The following is a 19,582-nucleotide window of genomic DNA, read 5'->3' as shown; positions in this document are numbered from 1 at the left end:
CGGACCACCAGGGCAGCCAGTACGTAAACCGAAAGGGGTACTTCTAAATGGTGCTGCAAGTGCTGGTGGATCACAAGGACATTTCACCAACATCAAGGTGGGATGGTCGGGAAAGGTACATGACGCTCGCATCTTCAGGAACTCTGGTCTGTTTGAACAGCTGCAGGAAGGGACTTACTTCCCAGGCCAGAAAATAACTGTTGGGGATGTTGAAATGCCTATAGTTATCCTTGGGGACCCAGCCTACCCCTTAATGCCATAGCTCATGAAGTCATACACAGGCAGCCTGGACAGTAGTCAGGAACTGTTCAGCTACAGGCTAAGCAAGTGCAGAATGGTGGTAGAATGTACATTTGGACATTTAAAAGTGACTGGTGCAGTTTACTGACTCGGTTAGACTTCAGCAAAACCAATATTCCCATTGTTATTACTGCTTGCTTTGTGCTCCACAATATCTGTGAGAGTAAGGGGGAGACGTTTATGGCAGGGTGGGAGGTTGAGACAAATAGCCTGGCCACTGATTACGCACAGCCAGACACCAGGGTGGTTAGAAGAGCATAGCAGGGCACGCTGCGCATCAGAGAAGCTTTGAAAACCAGTTTCATGACTGGCCAGGCTACGGTGTGACAGTTCTGTTTGTTTCTCCTTGACGAAAACCCGCCCCCTTGGTTCACTCTACTTCCCTGTAAGCCAACCAACCTCCTCCCTTTGATCACTGCTTGCCGAGGCAATAAAGTCATTGTTGTTTCAGATTCATGCATTCTTTATTAATTTGTCACACAAATAGGGGAATAACTGCCAAGGTAGCCCGGGAGGCGAGTGGGAGGAGGGAAGCACCGGGTAGGGTGGTGGAGGACGGGAGGAGGGAAGGACAAGGCCACACTGCACTTCAAAACTTATTGAATGGCAGCTTTCTGTTGCTTGGGCAGTCCTCTGGGGTGGAGTGGTTGGGTGCCCGGAGCCACCCCCTCCATCCCCCCGCGTGCTTGGGCGTCTGGGTGAGGAGGCTATGGAACTTCAATGCGGGAGGACTGCATGAGCTCAGAGAACATTTCATCGCGAGTGCAGTTTTTTTGCCTTATCTGCGCTAGCCTCTGGGAGGGAGATGATAAGGAGAGCATTGAAACTTTTGCAGCTGCAGGAGGAAAAAAAGGGAGAGTAGTGTTTAAAAAGACACATTTTAGAGAACAATGGGTAGACTCTTTCACGGTGAACCAAGCTGTTAACATTACATAGCACATGTGCTTTCGGTTCAAGGTCGCCCCCCTCCCGCCCACACACACACAATTCTCTGGGATGATCGCTTCACCCGTCCACCCACCGTGTGGCTAACAGAGGGGATGATTTCTTTTCAGCCACAGGCAAACAGCCCAGACACCTCTGAATGTCCCCTTAATAAAATTCCCCTATTTCAACCATGTATTACCATGAATGGTATCAGTCTCCTGAGGATAACAGAGAGATAAAGAATGGATGTTGCTTGAATGTTGCTTGAGCAAACACTGGGACCATACGCTGCCATGCTTTGTTATGCAATGATTCCAGACTACGTGCTACTGGCCTGGCATGGTAAAGTGTCCTACCATGGAGGATAGAATAAGGCTGCCCTCCCAGAAACCTTTTGCAAAGGCTTTGGAAGTACCTCCAGGAGAGCTTCATTGAGATGCTGCGAATGCATCCCAAGTCTTCAGGGCAAATTAATCATTAAACACGCTTGCTTTTAAACCATGTATTATATTTACAAAGGTACACTCACCAGAGGTGCCTTCTCCGCCTTCAAGGTCCAGGAGCCACCTTGGGTGGGTTGGGAGGGTATTGGCTCCAGGGTGATAAATAGTTCCTGGCTGTTGGGGAGAACGGTTTCATCCTCCTCCTCATCATCATCATCTTCCTCATCCCCCAAATCCTCATCCCTGTTGCGTGAGACTCCCCCCTTGCAGGAGTCCACGTACAGGGGTGGGGTAGTGGTAGGGGCACCACCTAGAATTGCATGCAGCTCATCATAGAAGCAGCATGTCTGGGGTCTGACCCAGAGCAGCCGTTTGCCTCTTTGGATTTTTGGTAGGCTTGCCTGAGCTCCTTAAGTTTCATGCTGCACTGCTGCGGGTCCCTGTTACAGCCTCTGTCCTTCATGCCCTTGGAGATTTTTTCAAATATTTTGGCATTTCGTCTATTGGAACAGAGTTCTGATAGCACGGATTCGTCTCCCCATACAGCGATCAGATCCAGTATCTCCCGTTCGGTCCATGCTGGAGTTCTTTTGCGATTCTGGGCCTGCATGGTCACCTCTGCTGATGACCTCACCACGCTGGCCAAAGAGGAAATGAAATTCAAAAGTTCCCTGTGCTTTTCCTATGTACCTGGCTAGTGCATCTGAGTTGAAAGTGCTGTCCAGAGCAGTCACAGTGGAGCATTCTGGGATAGCTCCCGGAGGCCAGTACCGTCGAGTTGCGTCCACACAACCTCAAATTCAACCCGGTGATGTCGATTTCAGCTAATCCCCTCCTCAGGGCGGGAGTACAGAAATCTATTTTAAGAGCCCATTAAGTCAACAAAAATGGCTTTGTCGTGTGGATGGGTGCAGGGTTAAATAGATCTAACGCTGCTAAATTCAACCTAAACTCATAGTGTAGACCAGGGCTAAGACTGATTGAGGTACTCAGTATAGAAGTAAGAGTTTTTTGTCTTAAATTGGTTGTAAACTCAGCTGAATTATGATGTGATAATAGAAGCAATGGTACTCACTCCACACCCTTAATAAAGGGAGAGAATCATGCTGAGAAAGGTTCCTTAAACATTCTGAACAGACGTTCCTCTCTTTAGAATTTGGTAGTCTAAGTGAATTAACTGGACAAAACTCTTTTTTCCCCCTTGCTTTTCTTGCTATAGTCTTGCCATCAAGAAAACTGTTTTTTGTTGATTCAGACAAAAGAGAAGCAAGTACTCAGAGGAAATCAGAACTGTATCCAAAATTACCAAAGAATTCTATATATTTAATTAACATGACAACATGAAGATAAAAATCATACTAGTCTATTTTATTTGGCCTCAGTGTGTGGTTGCATCATCTTAGATTCTCTTATTCACCATTGGCTATATTTTGTGTCCATTAAGCCCCTTTTGGTTACACTTTTCCCCCCCAGTTGTTAAATTCACTGTTAAATTCAGTGTGAATTTCAGCAATTAATGTAAGGAAATCCAGGGGGAACTAAATTGATCAAACATACATGTATGGGTGGAAGGGGTACATTTTACAACTTTAAACTCTCCTTGCACTCTTTCATAGCCATACCACAGCCCGTCTTGTGCAACAACACAGGGCAGTACAGGAGCATAAGGCACGCCCTTACATCAGTGAGCCAACTACCCACATAAGTGAGGGTGGGGGGGAGGCGTCCTTCACGCTCCCAATCCTGTGCAGATGGACAGAGAATGGGTAGAGTCTTGGCTTTGCCTCCAGCAATGCACCAAGCAGCACAGCTCTGCCAGAGCACTGGAGGATAAACATTGCATCAGGGTAGGGCTGGTACAAAGTATGTCTCTCTCAGAGCAGAAGGCTAACTGACAGAAGGCTAACTGATGGGCAGACTGCAACTCTGAGAGTCACAGCTTATCACCCAGGGTGTTCTTGGGGCAATGCAGCAATGTGCTGCCTCATATGCAGGGCACTTGTTAAAGCTACAAGTTAGCCCTTAAATTCACTTGTAAATTTGGTCATATGAGTTTAATAGCACATGTTTTGGAGGGAGAGGAAAATGTTAATTAATGAATGTTAGAAATCTCTAAAAATTGCCCAACATCTCAGGATTTCCAGGGCTAGAAAGAAATTATGTATCCTGCTGAAAGATCAATTTTCACCGGTGTTAAATTCCTATGTCTGTTTTCTTTGTTTCTGAAAGCTCATGAGATACTTAACTTTAAACCCATCATGGTTGCAAGGCTGGATATTGCTCATCCTGGAACTGGCATTAATCAGTGTTGTTTCTGGGAGACATTCCATTTTTAGGAGACAGAAAGAAACATTTCTTTGGCGGGTTGATTTTTTGTTTAAATGGCAGCTGTGTGAATCTGCTCAGAGGCTTGGAATGTTAACTTAAATCCTTTTGAACCCAGTGGAGTTTTGCCAGAACAAGTAAGGACTGAATAAAAACTTAGCAAGGAGCTCCAGATTTGAGCCATAGTAACTAACATACTTCTAGGGAAAAAATGGAGGGACTCTAAAAAAGAAAAAAAAAGAAAGAAAGAAAAAGATCTGTGATGTTGCAGGGCACTATAAAGATTTTAGTACCCATTGTAAGTAATAGGGTCATTGCAGCTTTCAAGCAATAAAATCTTTGTAGCTCCCCACATTATCATGATGACACACTATATTTTTGGTATTTGGGAATAGTTTCAATTATGTGACCTGTTGATAGCAACTAATAAAATCTTTTTCTAGTTCCACCCATTTTTATAGATCATGCACTATAGATCTAAGATGAGCTATTTCTTTTAAAGCAGAAAAGAGTATTTAATATTTTATTGGAGAAAGATTTAGGATTACCTTACTTGTCAAGAGACCTTTTAAAAATAAGTTCTGACATTTTATTGCCTAGTTGCGTAAAACCGGATAAAAATCTTTTGTAAGGTAGGGCAAGTCTTAGTTACTCTATAGGAAAATCTCATCCATTTAGCCTTTTTTTAATGAAAAAAAAATGTGTTACACTAAACTTCCCTGTAACCAGGTTAGATGAAAGTCTTTTCTCCAGCTTGTAAGTAAAATTCAGAAATATATCTAGCATCTGCAACCTCCTGGGATGTAATTGATTATGGCATCATTTTGTAGATGATGACCAAAAGGGAATGTGATATTAATACAAAAATGTTTTCTTCAGCAGCAAAAGACTCTTTGAACTTAACCTTGTGTCCTCCATTTATTCCATGATTAGAAGGCATTAAATGTTTTGATGAGCTGTCATTTCGTAATTTATGTAAGTTATGTATCCTCATTGTAAAACACCATTTCTTGAATCTCCTGTTGTCATGGTTACTCTTCTTGCCATTGGCCAACTAACATTTAACCTTTTTTCCCCTCTTTGCTGCATTAAAATGGAGCAGTAAACCTGACAGGTGAGAAGTGAGAACAATTGCCCTCCATTTACACCAAAAAAGAAAAAAGAAAAAAATACAGACAGTTTATCATGATGATGATTTAAAACAGCATTTCTGTCAGTCTGTCTTATCTTGGACAGATGCATATAAAATATAAAGACAGCCTGATAGTGCTCTAGATATTTTATAGCGTTTACAACACTGAAAAGGCATGAGGCACTTATAGCAGTGTTTTGTCTTTTAACTAAAAAAACTTTTTTTTTTAATCTTATATTTTCCTCAGTTACAATTTCAGGTGATAGTACAAATCAATTTATGAGAGTTCTTTGGTCAAGTTTAAAATAGTGTTCACGTCTCAAAATGGAGCTTCAGAAGAATTCGGAAATTATGTATTATAATGGGTTAATGCACTTTTAACAACCTGGATGCAATCCTGGCTTACAGTAGGTCACAAGTAAAATAAATCGATGATCTCATCCTAGTCCTTAGAGGGTAGTTCTCCGCATCATAAATCCTTTTGAACCAACACAATCTGATGCAATTACTATTGCATTCTCTGGACTGGAGAGAGACAAAATTAGAATAACTCTAATTAAAACAAAGTACATCGTTCTATAGTAAGTGCCTCAAACGCTGCAGTTTTAGAGTTACTGTAGCATTTGAGGCTATTTATGTTTACTCTAACATTTGAGGTGATTGTAGGATACTATAGTGCTTTTTAATATAGAAATGGCGGTTGTGCAGGTCAGAGTTGATATGCCCTAGCAGAGCTTTATGTAGAAAAATGCAAATTATGTCTGCCTCTAGGCAGTTCTCCTAGTCCTTCACTTTTAAGAGCACCAGATATAAATAAAGATGCTTCTTAACAATTAAAAGAAAATGGAATACACAAATCAAGGTTAAAAAACATTAATGGATTTGGTACTAAATTTCGATAAATTTTGTCTATGTAATGAATTAACAATTCAACCGCCCAAATTTGCAGATTAAAATCAAGTAACTAAATGTCTTGCTGCCCATTTTATACACTCAGTTTCCATTTGCTCTTGCAGATAAAGGTTTTGCATGTTAAAAAAAATAAAAAAAATCCCATGCCTTTTGAAGCTGGATTGAGGTCCTCTAGGAAATTTAGCCCAGTGACATTTACTTAACTGAATTTTCATGAAAATGTGCTTTACTCCCTTTTTCAATGAAAGTATCTTTTTTTTTAATGAAACTACATGTCTAAAAATACTAGAAGTGATGGCCTGGCGGCCATGGAGCTCTTCTGGAAGCATATAGTGGGGTGGTTATAGGGTAGAATGTTCTGTGTCTGCCCACTGAAAGCGTTGCATAGCACTTGTTGTTTTAAATTTTGGATGTCACCTAAATGATGCACTGATGGTCACCAAATACTTTATTAAATAAATAAAAGGTGTAGAACTTGTGGAGTTTGAGACCTTTTACATTAATTCCTAGGGCCTCAATTTTGACACCCATGCTTATTGTCCATCTATCCAGGATTTTAGAATGGCACACATCACCCTGGCCTCTGAACTATGCTGACTAGTACCAACTTGTAAATAGACCCATTGATTTCATGAAGCAAAATGTTCAATAGTGTGGGTCCCTGTGCAGTTTTTTATTTCATAAAGTTGAAAGAGATTTCATTGGGGCTACTCACTGAGGGAGATACTACTAATGGATGACATTCTGGCAAAATGTCCATGGACTTCACTTGCACCAGCCTTTCTCCCAGTATGACTAAGGATGGCAGAATCTGACTTTATAATTTTATCTGTGACACCAATCTGTGGTCTGTTTGGTTGAACCTGACAATTTAAGAAGACTGGTTCCTGAACGGTCCTAGACGTCTATTCACATGAACTGTTTCCCTACAAGTTTTACCTTTCTTTAGGTCTGTGGGAGTCTAACTGGGGCTCAATCAATTTTGTGGGGCTTGTAGTACATACAGAGCATTTTAATACCCAGCCAGCTTGACAAGCAGAAGGACCAATGAGTGGCAAAACAAACCATTTAGGACTCAGGTACCAGATTACAAGGTTTTGGATAAATCACCTTGAAGGGGGCACAACTTTCCACTGGCAGTGCAGTATATGCTCATGCAGGGAATTCCAGGCTCTGTGGGTTGGCAGGGGCTAGGATTAATTGGGGATAATACAGTCAACACCTAGAGAAAGCGCATTCCTTTCAAGTGACTCTTTGTTATCAACAAAGTTGTGGGTCCAGAGTGAACAAAGACTACCCAGGATTGCCACACCTGTTGCCTTTGTGGCTTAGGGGAGCGACATTGAAGAATGAGGGGTAGACTGAAGGAATCCCTTCTTCATCCTTCTCAAAACAATTTAAAAAAACTAGTTTCCTGTACCCTCACTGAAGGGAGGAGGAGCCATGTTGCGGGTTTATCTGGAGTATAAATTCAAGGGTCTTGCATCAAAACTCTGGAATTATTTGATTTTCACAATCTGATCCTGGAAGTCTTCTGCATATTTAACTTCCACTGAAGTTAACAGAGGTTCCATGCTTCAAGAGCTTGTGGGATTAAGACACAATTTACACAGCACATAAAGGCAACCAGAGGGGAAATTTTGTCTTGCTGAACGAGTTGTGTATCTTCAATATTAAAAAAAAGCAAAAGAAATTGCCCACTGTCATCCACAATAGAGGTAACCATAGTCCATAGCTAAAATTGATAGGATTCCCTCCAACCTTATCACTCTTCTCTTTTCCATCACATGATGTCCTAATCAGTGTTACCACTCACTGCTCTGCCTGTAATACCTGGACAGAGAAGAAGTGACTTTAAACTGTTTTAAGAGGGAGCAGAGCAGGTTCATACAGGTTTTAGCACCACCACAGCAAAACTTATTCAGGAAAATGGCCCAAGAGTGTGATGTCAAATAAAATGCAGGACACTTGAGAGAGGTGTAGCTGTAATAACTCTTACAGCTACCTCTCCTCTCTTTCTTGAAATTTAACTTTTTGCCACCTTCATCCTCACTTCTTCTCAAAAAAAAATATTTGAATGAAAATGCAAATCAGTAGGTATCCTGGAAGCTAATACAGTTCTCCTTGGCTGGCCTCAGAGAATGGAACTCTCAGACACTAGGAGCCCATTCTGACAGGAGACCCATAAGAGCTAGAAAGCACAAAGATGCCACATTTCTGAGACAAAGGGGACCTACAGGGTTTTTTCTGTCTCTTCTTCCCATTGCATTTATGGAGGGTTTTTCAAGAGCACCAAAATTCCATTGAAAGTCAATGGCAGTTAGGTACCTAACTCCCTTAGGCATTTTTTTTGAAAACCCTATGCCTAATTTGATCAGAAGCACCTAAATTGAATATGGGCTCTGTGACCATGGAGAGGATTGGGGCCATGGGTGTTCTGTGACTCACCCTATTACAAAGCTGAAATATTGAGAACTGAGCTCTTACTTCCTAGAAAGTGAAAGTAACAGTGTATTGTTATCAGCAACCTTGAAAGTGCCTAATGAATAAAAACTATTCATAAATAAAACAGTACAGAGCTGTGTATATTAAAACATGATGAGAGCAAATATAGCATCTTCATATGTTATTCAAAATTACATAACGAAAATTTAAACAAATATATTTAATAAAGCTGGTAGGTAGCTAGCTTATCAGACAGAGACAAAGTGAATTTCCTGAAGTTTCCCATTTATAGCCTGTAACAGTTAATTATTCTAGTCCCTTGAATGATGAACTAGAGGATCAGGCTACTGCTGAAGGCAATTACTCCAACCCAATGTTTTCCTGTTTAAATTTCCTTTAACAATGTAAATTGTAGCTGCCTTAACCACCATGATACACACAATTGTTTTATCTTATGCTTTGGGTAGTGAATACTCTTAAAAAGAAGCAGGATCAAATGATCAAATAGGTCAGACAAGTATATTTGTGTAGTTAATACTGAGGATCTCATGGGTGTTTGTGTTTATTTTATCCTTGCAGGAAGAGGGCTGAATCCGACTCTAGAAAAAGCAGCATACCCAACAGCAAGGAAATTCCTTCTCATCATCCCACAGATCCAGTGGAGCTGCGACGCCTTAACTTTCAAACTCCAGGTAAGACACAGAACTCCCCCATTTACAGCACTGTGACCATTCAAGGTTTTCAACAATATTTCTTTAAACAGCATTGCTACTAGAGAACTGTGTTGTTAAATGTTGAATTCTTTAGTTTTTACCAAGTTCTTTATATTGATTGATGATGAGATTTTGCAGTGTATTTCTTACTAATAGTTTTGTGAATAATTTCTTCTAACTCCTGCAATTTAAGAAAAATACCGTATTGAACATAAATAAGTCATTCCACTAATGGAAACTCTATCAACTTAAGCTCATTATTTTTCCTAGAAATGATTTACATACTCTTGTTACAAGTAACAGTGAAGAATACTAAAAAAGATAGGGGGCTGGGAAATTATTTTCCCCCAATTTATTAATTGTGTGCATTTGACAATACTTTGTGTACAAATATTCCCTCTTTCCACTGCAGAGTCAGGTAGTCAGTTTCCCTTGTTTTTGTATGTGTCTTTCACATGGCAACAGAAAAGAGGAAAACAATTTTTAACATAGGAAAATGTAACTGTAAGAGAACAAAAATTGGCTGCAAGTCTCTGGAGCAGGTGTTTTCCCAGAAACTACTTTTAGCTATTTTTTTTTTAATTGACTAGATTTCCAGTTGACAGTGTCCCTTTCAGGACACTGGTTTACTAAAACTGGTTTACTAAAACGGTGAGAACCCTTTAATGGCGAAGGGTATTGCTTATAGGAATCGTGCATACTTCTCATATTCACTGTGCACAACACTGCAGTCTTTTAAGTGTCCGGGCCATGAACCTTGCGGATGTGCAAAATAAAAAGGCAAGGTTCGCTGGAAAAATACTCTTGTCTTCTAAAACAGGAGCAGTTTGTGAGGTCGAAAGGGTATATTAATATATAACTATTCCTGAGATATAGGAATGGCATGTTGCAGAATATTTTTAAACCTGCTTTACATATACTTTCCTCTTTTTAGTATGTTTAATCTTGTTTTCTTAATGGGAGTAACTTTGACAGCCAAGGACAGGATAAGAAGAAAATAATGTGAGTGGCATTGGAATTTTTATCACCCTTATATGAATGGGTTGATATTTTGTCTTTGGAATTTTCTTAATTTTGATGGTGATATGATTTAGTAGACTTTTTTTTAATCACAGTATGATTTAAATGAAGCCCCAAGCTTAATTCTGATTGATTTACCCATAACAGTGTACAAAAATCAGTGCTAGCACTATAAATTCTGTAGTGTGAGACATGAACACAACATCATGCCTTCAGCAGCTACTAGTGAACTCCCTGACCAAGAGCCTACGTTTATTAAGCTCCCTGCGACAACACATCTTAGTCCTCTTTGGTAACTGTGGAAGGGGAGGAACTATATAGCCACTTTTTTAATGTACTTTTATGCATTTAAATGCATAAAATTAGGAAATCAAATAGAGATTCTCAGAGATTTACTAAACCACACAATACGCGCACACAATTTATCTCAAAAGAGTTAACTGAAGTCCCAGCACTTATGTCTGACCTATGACTTATTAACGCTTTGTGGTTTATCCATCATCTTTACTACATTCAAAAAACCGTTAATGCAAAGGCCAGATTTTGTATACAAATGAACAAAAGTCAAAAAAAGAAAAAGTTGTGGTTCTTACAGATTAAGTCCCATCATATATGTTCTAAAACAGATTGCCAAATTCATAGCTCCCATAGGCATAATGGGCAGTGTGGATGATTTAATATTACTTCATACAGTTGTTTGTTTTTTTTTACTTTTGTGTATTTAAATTTGCAGCCATATCCTTGCATTTATGTTCATTTTTTGTCATATTTTAAAATAAAGTGGGGAAGAGGCTGCTCGTGCTTAATAATAATAGAATTTAGTGCCGTACATTAGCTCTTGTAGACACTATAGTTTTACTTCATTGCTCTGGAAAGAACTGGAGATGTGTGAATTTGGACCTTTCTTTGCAACAGCTGTTGGTGTGAGATAGTTTTCAGTGAACTTGGCTGTGAAGCCGCAATTCATTGATATTATTATTGGCAACAAACCCTTTTTGTAAAACGAAAGTCTGATTTTCAGGCACTTGTGGCTTGCAAATGAAATTATTATTAATTCTATTGTGGTAGCACCATGGACCCCAAATCCAGGATCAGGAGCCCATTGTGTTAAGCACCATACAAACAAGTAACAAAAGAGACAGTTTCTGTGCTTGGCAGTTTGTCTTGTCCAGGATTTAAAAGCATGTTAGAAGGTGTTACTAACACATTCTAAGGGTGAGATCCTGGCCCTGCTGAAGTCAGTGGCACTATTCCCATGTGGATGCATAAGCTCTTGTTTAATTCCCATTGGCTTTAATGGAGCTATGATTTCACCATAAGGATATGTGTGCACAGCAAGTGAAGGTGCAATTATAGCATAGGTAGGCATACCTGTGCTAGCTTTAATCTAGCTAGCATAGATAATAATAGGAGTGTAGGCATTGTGGCATGGGCTAGCAACCTATTAACAACACACTTTTAAATTCTAATCCAACACAAAGCCAGCAAGAAAAAATAAAAAGAGGCCCTATGTTCATGGGAACCACGTTTTTTTCCCTTCCACATTTTTACCTTAAGAAAAAGGGCAGTAGTGTGTGGGGTGGAGGATTGTGTTGTGTGTATTTTATTGACGCATTTACAATCACCCTCATACAAATGTCTTGTCTACACTATACAATTTTATCCTGTCTGAACACAGTTACCAACAATTCTATTAAATGACACAGTGTTGAACGTGTTTTAGCAGTCAGTATGCACCAGGACAATAAGACTCCAGGAGGGTAGAGGCTGCGAAGAGGGGTTTTATTTATTTAGATTGTTGGAGCACCCACTCTGTGTTGGGTGCTTTCCAGACATAGATGAATACAAAATCTCTGCCACTGAAAGAGTACCATCAAAAACAGTAATTTTGTTTCCTAATGAACTGATACTGTGGGGCAATGCAGGAGACAATTTGAACTTAAATTGAAATGTTTAGATCACTAATCTCTTCTTTAATATGGCTAGTAATGGGGGCAGAGAGCTAAAATAAATTAGACGACGTGAGGCAGAGCATCATTAAAAACCCCCAGTGTTTAAGGGGGAGACACATGCCTGTCAAAATAGAAATTTAGTAGATGTGCTTCCACTGGGAGATGATAATGGAGTGTGTATCGGAATCCCCTGTATTCATAATAATAACAAACCTTGATAAAGGGTAATGGGTGACAAATGCTTTGACTGTTTGAAAGACTCAAAAACAACCACTTGTCAGATGCCCAAGACACATGTTTGCCAAAAAAAAATGTATTTTTAATCTTAAACCACAAATTTATTTTGTCTAAGGGAGGGTCAAGTGGGATGTAAATGTAAAGGTTTCACCCTATTGGATTAAAATGCATTTGAATTGCATACCATATGAGTAAAAGCCCCTTTAATGTATCTGGTTTAAAATAACCATTTGAAAGAAACTATGTGGATTGTGGATAGTATTTTATCTTCTAGTTCAACATCAAGGCTTTCTTATTTTATTAATGATCAAGTTGAACTGGTGATGAAAATACTAAAACAATATGAAGACACCATATGAATCTAAATTCAGAATTGCCAGAACAATAAAGCTTTTACTTTCCTATCATTTTCCTTCATGTTTTACCAGTAAAGAATAGTGGTGTTAGGATAATTCTCATTTTATTCTGAACAGAGGATCAGATTCATCTCTGGCTTCACTCCATTGCAACAAGCAGTTACACCATGGATAAATTTGGCACTGTGTCTTAACATAAGGGAATAGCCCACAGTTCTACATCTGAGAAGAAGATCCTGTCTCCATATGTGCTTTCCATACAAATGTACATTTGTTAGATAGGCCCATATGCCAGCAAGTGGGTCACATCTGTGCCAAGTTTTCTTTGAGTCAATATGAAAATGCCCAATCTCCCAACAACATAAGGGATTTCAGTTTATAAGTCTATCATTTTCTAAAGGTGGAGGGGCAGAGGTGAAGGAGAGCCATAGTCTTGCTATACAGCAAGTTTACTAGAAAATATGGCATTAAAATCATTAACCTTGAAAGAAAATGTTATAAGTCACTAAGCCACATGGACAAACACTCGTGGGGGGTGAGGGTAGGAACAATAATTACCTCTTCACAAAAGATTTCATCGAATGAAATCTACAGGAAGGAGAAGCTCTGACATACGCAGAGTAAAGTGACTGATTTGAAATTGTTTGAAATGTTCTGAGACCCAAGACTCAGAAAAAGACTCCAATCTGCTTGTCAGCTGAGGAACAGGATTGATTTATTCCTGACAAGTCACTTTTTGTTTTTCATTTAAGTACAAAATGTGTCACACTCATAAATAATTTGTGTAATTGGACACCAATTAAACAATTATCTCATTATAGCACATTAGTTAAATAAAAAGATGCTTGAAATTCAAGGAAAATAAAGAAAATTATAACAGCTTTGAATTCAAAGATTTACTCATATTTATGAAAGTAATTCTTCACCATATACTTGTGGGGAGAGTTATTTAAGGAAGCTGTACTAGTCTGTTTCCAAGATGAAGCAAAACAAAATAAAATAGGTCAGCTGGAAAATAGCAAATTAAACACAAGGGGAAAAGTTGATGTTTGGATTTATACATCTGACTTGCAAGTTAGCAGGGCTATCTTCTCATTGTATACATGCAATTCCTATTCATATTCATGAGAGTTATGTCAACACTAAAGGGAGAATACAGGCTTATCTACTTAGGGACACTGACCAGAATAGCTCGCATTTGGACACCCTTTTCCAAAATAAAAGTCACTTTAATTCCAGAATCATTGCTCCGCTTTGGGAGTACACTAATTATTCTGGAATAGAGTTTATTTTATTCCAGAATAGAGTGTCCACACAAGGAGCTATTGTGGAACAGCTACTGGAATGCTTTGAAATAGCTATTCTGGTTAATTTCTCCACATAGACAAACGCTGAACCTACTCCGTCAAGTTTATTTTCATTGTAGTGACTGTTAATAAAGAATACAAGTAATTCCAGTATCCGCTATACTAAGCATACCCTCCTGGAGTTCTGATGGAAGCCAAATTCCCATTGATCCCAGACCAGTATTGTTGGGCCTTTAATCTGTTGCACATGCTGTACACAAGTTTTGCATTTGTGTTTTTAAAAGTTTTTGACAGGAGAAAGTGCCATTTTTGTTGGTTCTTCTGTTGATAGAAACGTCTCGTCATGAATTTTTTTGTTTTTCTATGGTATTATATCAAATACATATTGCAATAAATGTGTCTTTAATTATCACAGATTATTAGTTTGATGTGGGCCTGTAATATAATTAATTTAATAAAGGTTTTTGTGTAAAAATTATATGTCAGATTTCCAATATGTCTGTTTTTTAAAAGCAACTATTGTGTGTTATAACAGCTCAGTGTTCTGCGTAATCTCTAATTTATTGTTTATTTATGAGGGGCTTGTAAACATGGAGCTGCATTCACATCTTGAGCAAGTTTCAAACCAAATGTGTGTTCCCTAATGATATTAAAGCCACAAAAACACCTTGATATTCTGTCTCATAAATACACAAAAGCAAGAAAATAACAAATGAAAGGCTCCTTTTGTATTTCTTACTCATTTATAGTAAAATTCACCACCATGCAGAGACCTACATAAGGCCAGGTGCCCGGTTACGTTCCACATTAAGGGTGAAATGCTAGCCCCATTGCAGTCAAGGTCAAAATCTTCACTGACTTCAGTGGGATCAGGATTTAAGTGTGGATTAAGTGATTGATGCAGAGGTCCTTTCGCCTGCGCTCTGCACTGTGGTGAATTTTGCCCTTACTCTCCCTATTGTGCCTAAGTATTGTAGCCCATATAGTATATCATGTTCTTCTGAATTAGTGGTACATTTACCACAAGACAAGCAGAAGATATTTCCACGTGTTATTGGAACCACAAGCTCTTGTTTAATTCTTTTTGGGGGGACACTATTATGCAGTATAAAATCAGTCACTTTTTGTAATCTTCCGCAGTACATAGGCACAAGGGCTGGTTATGGATGGAAATTCAGGTGTAACTTTGCATGATATTGTCTTCATTGATTTGGGTCAAATCTTTAATGTTATTTTAACATTTTTGTGTGGTTTAATTTCTTATCTTTTTTTTTTCATTTGAATAAAAAAGCAAAGCAAAGCATGTCATTGGCATGTTGTTCTTTTTGACCTACGAAGCATGTCAGAGGGCCTGTTCAGATGTAGTTGCATTTTGTCTATTAGTTTTAATACATGTTCATAGCATATGTGGAATGATATGAATGTGTATCAGCAAAAGTATGCATTCTGTATTGTAGAGCCATAAAAATAAGTCTGATCAGCTACATTTTGTGTAGTGTTCTGAGAGTCAAGTTCTGCCCTAGGTGCACACAACCCACGTTGACCTCAATAGGAGCCTCCCACATGCACCAGGGTCAGAATATGGCCTTAATATGCACCTGTAGCATATACCATAGTATCTCTTTAAGAACTGTGGATGCATATTAACAAGAGTACGGTATAATAAGAGTATAATACGGATGCATAGAATGAGTACATAGCAAAAGCCCTTCAAAAATGAAAAAGTAATTATTTGCCACCTCAGTATTGTGTCTGTTGTGTCTTTAAAAATAATAGCCCTACCAAATGCTATTACTTCACTTTATAAGCTGACTGTAAAATATTAGTTAAAGAATTTTAACTATTGTTCAATTATAGGATCATAAAATGAGTCCTGGCAGAAGGGGTTTATGCTCAAGTAAAAGCCAGCCAATTAATTTTAAAAATGATCTGTAAGTTTCCTGCTTAGAAAAGTTTTATGCCAAGATTCACTCTGCACCAAATGTTTACTACAAAATCACCCCTTAGAAATGTATGGTGAGAAATTTAAATGGCAGTAGATGCTCAACTTTAGAAGTGCTAATGGGTACCTCTCTAATGATGGTTATAAATAAGACCAGTTAAAAAAGGACTAACTATGATTTGATTAATCAAATAGCCTAATAATGTATCCACAATTTCTGACTCTTTAAAATGACTAAATACCCTTCCCACTGAGCTAAGTATTGAGATCCAAGTTCATGGTGCTGTTGAAAAGGACAGATTCACTAATTAACAAAGACAACCCACCTTCTTGTTTACAGTAGAGAGATTGGACCTCTGGATACTTTCTTCTGAGTATGGTTTCCAGACAATGGTTTTGTGCATGTCAGAATTGTACACGTGCGTGCGTGTGTATGATTGATTGTTTATGATGGCCTTCTACTACTGTTACTAATTTGTTTCCCGTTTCCAATTGGCTTTACTTTTTACAGCTTTGAGCAGTAATTCAGTCCCCTACGCTTCCCTGATTGGCTCTGTGTCCTCCCTCTCTAGCCAAACTACCACTCAGTCCTTATATGATAATAACTCTCTCCCACGATTCGCTCGAAAAGGTCTAAACATCTTTGTCTCTATTATTTTCTTTGTTCAAGCACTGTTTTAGATGTACATCAGTCCACCTCCATTTCTGGATAAGTCTAGAATTTTCTTGTGCCTTTTCACTCCCATACTTTTCATTGGGGTGCTTGATCTGGATCAAATCAGTTTAATTAGAAAAATGTCACCCACCCTTTCAAAAATGAATGTAACATAGCCCTTAATTTGACAACTGAGAAAATGGGAGACTCCAGAACTGATATAGATAAATAGAGTTTTGGCTACTAATTTTGTACCTGTAACTTCCAAGAAATATCCCCAATATTCCTGGATACTCCCCTTTAATAACATGATCAGTTGACTGGCAGCATATCTATAAAAAAACCTCACAGTGGCAGAATTATTGTGCAGGTAGCATTTGACTAAATGAATGTAGCATTTCTGTGTAATGTACAAGGCTCAAATGATTAGGATCAGTGCTGCTCGTCCTTCCTATGTACTGAAGTTTATTAATTGGTGATCGAAATACCGCACAATCATTTAGTGACGTGACCATATCATAATCCCATGGTCATTGAGCGGTGCGGTAGCAAATGCAAGTTAGGTATCCCACAGAACACTCCTGAGATTCATGGTGACAAAACAAACTGAATTGTGCAACATGGCTTCCACTTTGAGCCCCCTGTAGTCATCATTGTTTTCTTTTGTAATTTCAACAGATCCTGGGGTTCACTAGTTTAAATTTTCTAGCCAGCTGTGGTTTCTCCCTGCAAGTGGTTATATACAGTATTTTGTTCTAGGCCTGGTAAAAGTAAACCTGAAGAAATAAATGCAAACCATTTGGGGACAGGTCATCAAAACTAATTGGCTGGAAAAAAATGGCCACAAGGAGTGGGCTGGCAAATCTTCAGCTGGCAGGCTGTGCTAGTTGGCCCCACATCTCTTTCTGCCCTTTTTCTCTCCCCTTTCCTCCTTTCTTCTCCTCCCTATCCCCATCTTTTTTCCTATCCCTCTTTCACTTTCTCTTTCGTTCTGTATCTTCATCAATAGACAAAGATGTTTACACCTGAAGTAGATTGTAGGTACTTTTGGGGGTTGATAATGGGGTTTGGGGGTACGATCATTTTAAGGTACTAGTGCAGCCAGATACGTGTTTCCAGCTGAATTGTACAACCCCTGTCTCTACAATCTGCTACTAGTGAAAACATTTTTGAAGCTCTAGTTGTCTGATGTCCAATCTTGTCTTTAGTGACTGTTGTCTATAAGCAGTGATGCATGTTACTCTAGTCATCCATAGTTGCATGTGAATGTCAGTCATCTCTAACCTTCATAAAATATTAAAGCTATCTTAAAGTATTCCTGATCTGATTTAGTCAGAATGTATAGTCAGTCCTTCAGTCCTCGAAACATTGTTATTAGTCCTTTCTAACTATCAAGCTATCCATTTCATTTTTATTTTTATTTTATTCATTAATTTGGGATTTTTTATTTTATTTTATTTTATACCATTTCCTTTGCAGGTTCAGGTGTCTCCGGTTACCCTGGTAACCTTCATTCTCCAAGTTAGTTTTCCTTGATTATGCATAAGTCACTTTGTTTTCTGTCAAAATACTATTCTTTCCCCTTTAGGCCTCTTTCAGTGTCTATTTTCTCAGCTCACCTTTCATCATCTAATTCAACACAGTTTCCATTTCATACAGTGCAGGAGAAGGAGTTTGAAATGACATTAAGAGTCATTACTCAAAGCAGAAGTCAACATCAGGTCTAACTGTCTCATTTTTCCTTGCCTAGCTAACCTCATTGACTCATGGCACAATAACACTTTCTTTTACACTAGGAATGTTAGCTTTGGGAATATGCTTGGTGACTTTTTTTTATTTGGCTTCAGAGCTCATCTCTCCAGAGCATGTCCTGCTTTGAGTAACCAAACTATCTGCCTGCTTCTTTCACATACAACATCTTTACTACTTGCATATTTCTAGCCATTCTAACTACTGTATTCTCTAAATTTTAGAATGATGCAGTCTCTTTGATTTATTTTAAATTCTATTTTCCTTCTCTCTCTTTCAACAGGTATGGCTAGCCATCCTCCAATACCTATCTTGGAACTTGCAGATCACATTGAAAGATTGAAAGCTAATGACAATTTGAAGTTCTCACAAGAATATGAGGTAATTTTCTCAATGTTCTCATTCTTACTATTCTTAATATTATCCCTGGTTTCCTTTTTTCTGGCCTCATTAGTGATAATTATACCCCTGGATGATTTCAGTTTTACATACCATTAGAGCCATAATGGGGCAGGCGCCTTTGTTAAAATGACTGATGTAGTGAGGTGGCTACTTTGCTCATAGGAGATACCTTGCCATAAGAATGTTTGTCATACATACTTTAACAGTACATGCACCAAGTAGTGTACAAATGATACAATGCTGGGGCTATTTTGAATACACAAACTCCCGTTGACTGTAGGTAAGAGCTCCTGAGTTCCTTTCCGAATTCTTATGGAAAAGGATCCTTCATGGCACACATTGGCAAGAAAGATCCAATACCAGCTCCAAAGGAGGAGTCATGGTCCATTGTGTCAATGTTGAATGGATTAAATATTCTGTAATTGCCTGAAGTCATGACTGAGCATATAGCAACTCCAAGCCATTATCTTCTGACCTGTCAATAATCCATAAATTATGGGCTGTAATAATTGATGGATGTATGATGGAATGCAGCAGGAACTGAGAAACCAATTATGGGCCATCATGTCAATAATCCATGGAGACATGAATAGACACTGCAGACAGTAATGACCTCTCTCATCAATAATTTGTGGATGAAGGGACTTCGATAACATCCATTAAATACAATAAACTATAACTGCTCCTTCAAAGCCATTATGGTCTATTGTGTCCATCAGATCAGGAGTGCTCCTTTAGTGTGGTTATGGAGTGTCTTATCAGTGA

The 19,582-nt window shown here is 38.7% G+C and overlaps 1 protein-coding gene across 46 annotated transcripts in view; it reads left to right on the top strand.

Annotated features, from left to right (window-relative positions):
- The window catches only part of PTPRD (protein tyrosine phosphatase receptor type D), a 1,647,138-nt gene that overhangs the window by 1,533,887 nt on the left and 93,669 nt on the right, over positions 1–19,582 (top strand). For 20 of the 46 annotated variants that reach the window (XM_074953349.1, XM_074953347.1, XM_074953346.1 and 17 more), the window contains 4 exons: positions 5,095–5,109; positions 9,064–9,176; positions 16,523–16,642; positions 18,699–18,796. In XM_074953349.1, coding sequence (XP_074809450.1) covers positions 5,095–5,109; positions 9,064–9,176; positions 16,523–16,642; positions 18,699–18,796 — 346 coding nt within the window. Of the gene's footprint in view, positions 1–5,094; positions 5,110–9,063; positions 9,177–16,522; positions 16,643–18,145; positions 18,188–18,698; positions 18,797–19,582 lie in introns of all 46 variants that reach the window. The other 26 variants (XM_074953377.1, XM_074953358.1, XM_074953356.1 and 23 more) reach the window with 6 other exon arrangements.

The sequence above is a fragment of the Natator depressus genome, chromosome 5 (assembly GCF_965152275.1).
Source record: "Natator depressus isolate rNatDep1 chromosome 5, rNatDep2.hap1, whole genome shotgun sequence".
In the NCBI taxonomy this organism is placed as follows: Eukaryota; Metazoa; Chordata; order Testudines; family Cheloniidae; genus Natator; species Natator depressus.
The sequence above is the reverse complement of the archived record's forward strand: the minus strand, read 5'-3'. Positions and strand labels throughout refer to the sequence as shown.